General features: G+C 65.0%; 1 protein-coding gene across 1 annotated transcript; it reads right to left on the bottom strand.

Annotated features, from left to right (window-relative positions):
- Positions 1 to 738: 738 nt before the first annotated feature.
- SLC26A11 (solute carrier family 26 member 11) lies at positions 739 to 8943 on the bottom strand (the record flags this gene model as incomplete). Its single annotated transcript, XM_019542786.1, has 16 exons — positions 739 to 1014; positions 1397 to 1469; positions 1911 to 2044; positions 2442 to 2541; positions 2964 to 3091; positions 3738 to 3878; positions 4085 to 4140; positions 4374 to 4434; positions 4658 to 4708; positions 5188 to 5260; positions 5559 to 5734; positions 6127 to 6269; positions 6942 to 7021; positions 7863 to 7948; positions 8143 to 8335; positions 8794 to 8943. Coding segments are annotated over 16 exons (1731 nt in total), but the record flags the coding sequence as incomplete, so codon positions are not given.
- Position 8944: the final 1 nt, after the last annotated feature.

Below are 8944 nucleotides of genomic sequence, written 5' to 3'. Positions count from 1 at the left end.
GCGCTCCGCCGGGGAGACGGCCGGGGCAGCCGAAGCCAGCACAGCCGCGGCCCGCCTGCTTTCGGTTTCGTTTCCCGCGGACCCCAGCCGGAGGCCGGCCCAGCCGGGCCCGCGGCCTGAGGCACAGGCTTCTCCCCCCTCGCAAGCGAGCGCTCCTGCCGCGCCGGGGCCAGCTCCGGCCTGGGGAGAGCACAGCAGGCGCGGCCTCTCCCCCGCTTTAAAGACTTTCTTCCAGGACGGGGCGTCCTCCTGCGACCGCATACGGCTTCACGGCCGGAGCCAGGAGGCCAGCGCATCCTTCCTCTCGGCCCGGTGCAGGGGAAGCCGACCCCTGGGACCGACACACGGTGCCCGAAAGCCTCGCCTGTAACCCGCCACACTCCACCTCCACCCGTCTGCCCAGCAGCTCGCTCCCAGGCGTCAGTCCCCTTGCTTGTCCACAATGGGCCGGCGCCCTCCACGTGCGTGGGGCCGTGGCCAGGGCGCCCAGCCTGGCTGCCCCTGGCGCCAGGTCTCAGCGCGGACCAACCCGAGCCCGCAGGCGGCGGGGCTGGCATCTCCCTGCAAGGACCTTGCACCATTCTCAGGCATCGTCCCCACCATCCCCCAAAGGAGGGGGACGCTAAAGTGTGCACAAGGCAGTGCCCCTACGCTGGCCCCAGGCAGGGCTACGCGCCCCAGCCCCAGCTAGCGCCAGGCTCTCAGTGCCTCCTAGAACAGAGAAACGAGAGCCGCAGCTGGGTGAGATGAGTTTTCTTCCGGTCACATGTAGTGTTGCCTCCCTCCTCTCCAGTTGTGTTGCCTGGAAGTGCCCCAGGAGCAGACCGGGAGTGCTGGCACGCATCCATCTTCCAGAGCCACCCAAAGCTCCCCTCTGCCGCCCTGGCTGGGAGCGGGGGCAGACGGCGGGCTGGCCAGAGCCATGCCCTCACTGGATGAGCCCTGGCGTCGGCAGCGCGGTCTCGGCGGCAGCAAGAAAGAGGACCCGATGGCTGCCCTGCAGCTCCTGCTCTGCTGGAGACATGGGTGAGGTGGGGCCGGGGAGGAGAGGAGGAAGGAGGGGAGAACAGGAGATGCTGAAAGTCGAGGCCTGGCTCAGCTGGGACTTAGCCCTCTCTTAGGCCGGTGCAGGGCCCCAGAGCCTTGCGAAGCCATGCGCCTGCATGCCCGCACGCTCGGGGAGGGCTCCGTTTAGGGGCCTCCCCCAGCCCCAGTCGGCAGCAGCTCCTGGCCCAGGTGCTTGGGGCACTCCTTTGGAGGCCACCGCTCCGTACTGGACCTTGCAGGAGCCAAGGCTGGCACCCAGAGAGGTCCCAAGAAGACCACAGCAGATGTCTTAGCAGGTACTGAGCCAAGGCACTGTCCCTGCCCTGGTCAGGACCCTGGCCTTGCTCACCTGCCTCCTCCAGGCTGGGGAAATGCCGAAATCCTTCCAGGTTCGCAGACAGCAACACATGGAGAACATGAGGCTGGGGGGAGAGGGCAGAGGGGTGTCACGGCGCTCGGAGCCTGCCAGGGCCCCCAGATGGCTCGTCCTGAAGGATGGGCCAAACCCACCCTTAAAACTCAACCGCAGGACAGGTGAGAGCTGCAGCCCCCACCCCATATGCACACCTGGTGCCGCCCGGTGACCCCCAGGGCCTGCAGCCAGAGCATCCCCCATCTCGACTGCAGCCACGGAGAGGGCTGGCCCAAGCCCCCACAGGCCTGTCCTCTCCACACCTGGCTGCACCGTGGCCAGGACAAGGCTCGGGTGCTCGGTACGCTGCAACTGCAGCCCCCCAAAAAGAAACAAGTGGAGCTGAGCCTCTCTGCCACGTCCATGCTATTACAGATCACGGCACCAGCACGCGTGTACCGGTGCCCCCCAGCCGGGCCAGCTGACGCTGCTGCCCACAGCCCACACGCACCTGCAGGCTGCAGAAGACGAGGGAGATGTCTTTCTTGAGCAACTCCTGCAGCAGGTCCGCCAGCCCCCGCACGACCGTGTAGTCGATGCTGCTGACGTGCACGCAGTCCAGGACGACGCAGCGCGCCGGTGACCCTGCTGGGAGAGCATCACGTGGGCCTCTCGCAGCAAGCCCAGCAGCACCTGGAGCGGCCTTACGGGGCAGGAGGCACAGGGATGAGCTTGGCAGCAGCATCCCCTCACTCATGCACGGGGTTGGGACATTGGATCACAAGAAGGGGACCTGAGGTCCCTTGCAGACCTACAGCCTAAGGGCTGTGCCTTCGCAGCCTCACTGTAGGCAGGAGGGTTTCTGGGGGTGGTTAGGAGACAGCCAGCTGCTCACAGGTGGGTGCAACATCCCCAGGCTTTGGCCTGTAAGAGTAGCATGAACTGGGCCATGTGTGGAGTGACGGTGGGATCGTCCTGCAGCGTTTCGAGGATCTGCCAGCCCCCAGTGGCAGGCTGCCAGCCCCAGCACAGCACCCCGTACCTGCCAACGCCCGTTGGTGCACGGCTTCCCGGAGGTGCTCGACAGCTGGGAAGTGCAGGCCGCTCGCAGGCTGCAGGAGAAGCACCCCCTGCTCGGAGACCTGCAGAAGAGAGAGCAGAAGAGGGGGCTGGAACGTGCCCAGGACGCCGTGATGGCCTCTGTTCCCCCTCCTATCCTGGAGAGAAATGGGCATAGGGTTGCAAGCCTCTATGCCTTGCTCTGAAGGGGCAGACAATGGGGCCTTCACCCCATCTCCCACCTTACATCATCTCCTACCCTGTAGCTGTGTGCACTGAGAGCATGTCGGCAGTGCCAAGAGAGCACCCACCCCGCTCAGGGCTGTGTGGGCTTATCCCTCTCTCCCGTCCTCACGGCCCCATGTCTGACCGGAGACGGTGACATGGAGGAAGGCTGCAGGAGCAACATTAGGAGGCACCACGATGCATCCAGCCACCGCTCCGGGGGGAGAGACCTGCGCAGACAAAAAAGCCCTCCCGATGTTGCAGGAGGCCTGAACCGAACCTCTATCGGGGGCCTGGCAATGGTGTAGAGCAGGAGGACCCCCGAGACCAGGATGCCGGCCACGATGCCGTACTGCACCTCCCAGAAGCAGAGCACGAAGGTCACGCACAGCGGCACAAGGTCGAGTTCTGGAAGACAGAAGCCAGGTGCTGCCCCACGCTGCCCTCTCACACCTGGGCTGACGCAGCTGCAGAGCCTGGGGCGGGAGGAGAAGCCCCTGGTCTCTATTCAGATGATTCAGGGTCTGGTGCTGGTATAAGCCTTCTGGCTTCAATCCCGAGCGGACCACTGATGCAACGGGATTGCAGGGACGGCAGGCTGGGGCCAAAGGCCTAGTCTCTGGAGGAAAGCAAGGGGCAAAGCAGCAGGCAGCATCCCCGAGAGACAGCGTGACAGAAGTGCTGGGCCACCAAGGGGCTTCCACGGGGCAAACATCCCCGCTTGGTCTGGGGCACCCCAGCAGCCTGGGTGCCCAGCAGGGTGCAGAGCACACGGATGTAAGCAGGCACCACTCCAGCGTGGCGCTCGGACACGGGAATGTCACGCCCAGGACTGTTCTCTGCAGCTCCTACACCGGCAGCTCCCACACATGAATCACGATTGCATCCAGCTGCATGTGCACCAAGACGTGTGCAGTCAACCTGATGGGCCCGGCTTTGGTCGAGGGCATTCATCCACACTGCCCTAGACCCAGTGCGGGGCACCAAGCTGAGGCAGGGAGGGCAGTGGGCCAGACCCAGACAAGTGCGTGTCGCTGGTGGCTCGTGCCCCTACTTTTAACACGCCACAGTGTCCTGAAGATCCCGGCGTCAAACATGGGAGCCACGGCCCCGATGATGACGGCAGCCAGCGCCGCCTTGGGAATGTAGTAGAAGGAGGAGGTCAGGTAGGCCAGGGAGAGCAGGACCAAGGTCCCTGCGGGGACAAGGCAAGTGGTGAGACATGGCCGTGATGGCACCAAGCCACTGGGCACGGCTGCCCCAGCCCCAGCCATTATAACCTCCCCTCACCCCCACTCATGGGGCCCCAAAGCAGGACTCACTAACACCCGAGGGGCTGCCCATCCAGGCCCAGGGCATGGGGATGAGGGGCCCACGGTGTAGGGCAGCGCCAGCACCCACCTGTGACCAGCCCCCCGGCTGGGGTGCACACACCGGACTGCGCGTTCACCGCTGTCCTGGGATGCAAAGCACGTGGACTTTTACAGGCCGAAGGCAAGGAGGCACCAACCGCCCAGCAGAAGCAAACCCTCAGTGGCCGGGAGCAGGGGAAATGCAGCCAGCTCAGCCCCATGCGACCCGCACAGGCCAGCCTGGGCTCCCCTGGCCCTGTACCATAGACCCTGCTGTGGCCCCTTCCACCCCAAGCACCGAGTTGCTCAGCCGGGCCCGTCTCGCAGGGGCTACTCACCGCCCAAAGCTGCCCGTGACCGGGTAGGATGAGACGAAGGAGCCCAGGAGGTTGGTGCAGCCTGGGGGAGATGGAGGGAAAAGAAGCGGTGTTGAGCGGTGCAGTCACCAGATGGGACGCTGCCTGGGGGGACAGGGTGAGCCAGTCTCCCCCAACCCCTTCCCAGACTCTTCCCACCCCCAGCGAGCAAACAGAAGACAGGGCGGCAGGACCCCAAACCCCTGGCTGGGTCTCTGGAGCAGCCCCACAGCCCATCCTGGCACCCCTGCGGGCTGAGCTCTTACCCATGGCCAGCAGCTCCTGATTGGCGTCGATTCTGTAGCTATTCTGCGAGGCTGGAAGGAGAAAGGAGTGACAGGGAGGCATCGCCTCGGTACCCCACAGCTGCCCACGGCCACGAATCCCACCTGGGGCCCGCACGACAACCTCCATGCCCAGGCAAACAGGGTGCATGGAGGAGTAAGAAAGCCATTCGTGTGTGTGCGTGGGGGGGGGGGGGACACCCTATGGCTGCCCAAAACACAGACCTTTCTGGGCCTTTTCACCCACTTCCCCTGGGCAGGAGACCCCCCACCCCGACATAGATGCAGCCGGTGCAGCAGCCAGGGCTGGACAGACCTGGGGAGAGCCCCTCTCCGCCACCCAGATGCACAGAAACCGTGCTCCTGGGGCAGCAGGTGAGAGGAAGGAGGGAAGTGCCCAGCGTATCCAGTAAAGGACGGAAATGCAAGTGTTCTCCCTTGTGCCGAGACCCCAGACCCTCGTCCCCGGGACCATCCCCCCCCCCCCGGGGGGGAGCTTGGCACAGCCCTACCGAAGGCCTTGGCGATTGCGATGGTCTCCAGCAGGCCCATGAGTGGCACCACGGCCAGCCCAGCTCCCAGGTCCTGGGCCAGGGAAGGAAGCGGTGTGAGAGCGGAGTGCCCAGGTGAGGAAGCCCACCCCGCGTCATCTCCCAGAGCAGCAGGGAGAGCCGACCACATGCCAGGTAAGGCCAAACTGGAGCTGCTGGCAGCATTCCCAAGGCTCCACCAGTCCCCAGGTACAGGGGGTCGCGTAAAGGGGCGAGACCCCCACTCCCACGTGGATTTCTGCCTCTTCCCGCTGCAAGGGCGCAGCGCAACAGAAGCACGCCTGGGAAGAGCCCCCCTCCCCAGCCCCACCTCAGCCCCCTGCTTCACGCACCCGAACCATCTCGCCAAAGGGGACGGTGCCATTGGCCGTGACCTTGGAGAAGGGAGGTGGCTGGAAGGGGGGCAGCCCCTTGGGCGTCTCCCCGGTGAGCACGAAGGGCTGGGAGCCTGTCACCTGGAACGAGTAGGCAACCAGGCCAGCAAACAGGACCACGAGGGCGTTGCGGGCTGCAGACGGGGGAACGAGCAGAGTGAAGGCGTCGTGCCGGGCCCCGCTGCGCCACAGGCTGCTGGGGTGGGCTCAGGGGAGAGATGTGCGTTGGCAGCTCATCCTAGCCCAGGAGGCGATGCCCGTTAAGGGCAGGTCCCAGGGGCCTCTGGTCCGGCAGGGGCAGGCACCAACGGTCCGGGCAGGGCCACCTCATACCAGGGCCCCAAGCAGCCGTCCTCTTACAACAGCTCATGGCCCCTGGGCGAGACCCAGGCTTGGCAGGCAAAGGTCCCAACCCCATCGCTCTTCCCAGAGCCCCCGGACCCCGGTGCTGCGCATACCACCTCCTCACTCCGTTGGCCCTGGCCCCACGGCACGTTGCTGCAGGGCATGTGCAAACCCAACCAACCTGTCGCCACGGCCCAGACGATCAGATGACCCATCCTGACCAGCAGCGGTTCCATCCAGCAGCTCTGGGGGACGTGGCCCTTCATGCACCTGAGCCCCGTGAGCACGACCAGGCAGGCCAGCCCCAGGGCGGCATCCCCGACCCTACAAACAGCACAGCTCAGTGCCCACCTTGGGAGCCGTTGCACCCATCGCAGCTGCAAGGGCTTCTCCCTGCTGAGAAGGGGGAACCCCGCCAAGGCCCCACTGCGAGCAGTGGAGATGTCCTGACAGTGGGCATGGCCCATGCTCCAGCTGGAAAGACACGGGAGCTTCTCCCACTGACAAGAGAAGGCTACTCCCAGCTAACGAGGGCAAAGGGATGGGTATAGCAGGAGCCACTGCCAACTGGAGCCATCCCAAGGCAAACCGCGCCTGTCCTCGATTCAACCTCCCGCTGCCCCAGAGAGGTGCCTGTGCCCCTGGTCCCGCGGGCACAGAGCAGACCTTGTACCCACTCGGCCCAGGCTTGTGACCACAGCGGGGCGATATGAGCGGCTGAGCTCAGAGCCAGCCGTGAGCTCAGAGCAACGGGAAATAATTTGACTCCATCCCTCCCTTTTGGGAAGGCCATTTCCTGACCAGTCCAACTGGCTGCAGAGAGCACGAGCCCTGTGTGAGCATGGGACACGGGGCAGCGTCCGGAGGAATTAGCTCCCCAGGGTGAGAGGATGCCTCTGGCCTTCCTGGGTGCGGAGAGCTTTCCAGCTGCACTCCCTGCTCCGAGGGGCTTTGCTGGAAGGGACAGACAAGGGTGTAGGCAAAGGGGGCACTGACCTGGTCTCCCCGACGCGCCGGAAAGTCTCATACACCTGCAGGAAGAACTGCCGTGGGATGCCGCGCAGCCCCAGGATGTTCTGTGCAAACAAGCAGAGCCCCGTGACAGCCCCCAGGGCCCTGTCAGGCTGCAAGCCCCGATCAAGGACTTTTCCCTCTCCCAGTGCCACCCAGACCCAGGGTTCAGAGGGGAACCAACTCACAGGCTCCGACCCTCACCCCCCGGGCGCCTGACTGGCAAAACCCGCCCTGCTAAAGGTCATTTAATCCAAGGCAGGTAATTTAACCCACCCCCAGACTCCCCATGCCTCATCTATCATGGGAACATGAGAGCAACGAGGCCGACGGAGCTCAGCGGTTCCTACTACAAGCAGCACCAGCTGCAACCACGTGATGTTAGCCGCCGTCTGTTTTCTAGCCCTGCGTCTCTGATTGTGGTCAACCACAAAGGAAACGCTCCCTTCCCGCCTCACCCGGCATTGCGCAAAACCACCCGAGGCACAAGGGAACTGGCCCAGCTGCCTGCCAGTCCAACCTCGCCGCCAATCCCAGTGCCTCAGAGCAAATCACACCCCACCACAGGCGAGCTACAATCAGACAGCGGCATCTCAGTTTTCCTGAGAGTTTTGGCAAATCTGTCCAGGCGCAACCTCTCTCCTTGCTCCTGCCGGAGGGGACGGGCCGTTTCCAAGGGGAGCAGGTCCAGCCACAAGACCCGGTCCACCCGCGTGCATGGAAGTGCCCTCCTCGTGCACCCGCAGACCAGCAGGGAGGATGGAGGCAGCCTGGAGCTCGGAGGCACCAGCAGTGGGGCAGGCTGGCCACGCCACGTTGCGTGCACGCTCCGAGGATGATTTTGCATGGCTGCCAGAGAGCTCCTAGGCAAATTAAACCAAAGAACAGCCATGGCAAAAGGCCTACCTTGACCTGGCTGAAGCTAATGGTGACTGAAGCAGCCGCTGTAAAGCCTGCGATGACGGGGTAGGAAACGAAGTCCAGCAGGAAACCTGTAGCGGATGCGGATGGATGCGGTGAGCAGGACTCAGGCGCTGAACGCAGAGCGCCCACACACGCACGTGCAGAGCAAAGCTTTGCAAGCCGTAGCTAGACAGCACAGAGATGGGGCAAGCGTGTGGCTTGAACAGAACAACAAGCCGCACTGCATGGAAACGGGGGCAGAGTGGGGGCTGGCGCGTCTCACCCAGGTGCAGGAGGCCCATGGCCAGCTGGACGCAGCCCGACAGGAAGGCAAGCAGGGTGGCATAGGCAGGGTCGTGGAAGGCGTACGAAGAGACCAGCAGCGACATAATGGCCGTGGGGCCCAGCGTCACATCTTTGGACGTGCCCAGGAGGCAGTAAACGAAGCAGCCCATGAAGGAGGAATAGAGACCGTACTGTGCGGGGACAAAGAGAGCGTTCAGCCCTGCCAGGGCCCGGGCTCGGGCTGGTGGACACGCCAGGCGCGGAGGCGTCCCAGGGCCCTTGCTGCTCGCTACGGTGTGCGTAAGGTACGGAGGTCTTCTACGCCTCACAGACGTGCCTTGAATACACGCCGTAACCGACCAGAGGAAAAGTCGCGCGCCCGTTACAACGCGCGCGGTCTGCACCGGCGCTCTCAGAAACGCCTCCAGGAAGACACGAGCGCCAGCCTCCAAGCTTGACCCCCGGGCCTGCTGCCACCATGGTGTCACCTCCCGGCGGGGGCCCCGCGCCTTGCCCCAGACGCTTCGCGGCGTGCCCGCCCGGCGGCGCAGGAGCGGGCAGGCGAGAGGGAAGCCGTGCGAAGGGGACGCGCCGGCTGTGCCGGACGCGAGGCGCCCTCCGGGGCAGCTGGCGGCCGCGCGCCGCTCACCTGGGGGGGCAGGCCGGCCACCTCGGCGTAGGCCAGGGCTTGCGGCACCACGGTCAGGCCCACGGTCAGGCCGGCGACGAGGTCGAGCCGCAGGCAGCGCAGGGAGTAGCGGGGAAGCCAGCGCAGCGCGCCCGGCGGCCGGCAGCGCCCG

The sequence above is a fragment of the Crocodylus porosus genome, unplaced genomic scaffold (assembly GCF_001723895.1).
Source record: "Crocodylus porosus isolate Cpor-Errol unplaced genomic scaffold, CroPor_comp1, whole genome shotgun sequence".
Taxonomy (NCBI): Eukaryota; Metazoa; Chordata; order Crocodylia; family Crocodylidae; genus Crocodylus; species Crocodylus porosus.
Note: the sequence above shows the minus strand (reverse complement) of the source record. Positions and strands in the feature narration are given on the sequence as shown.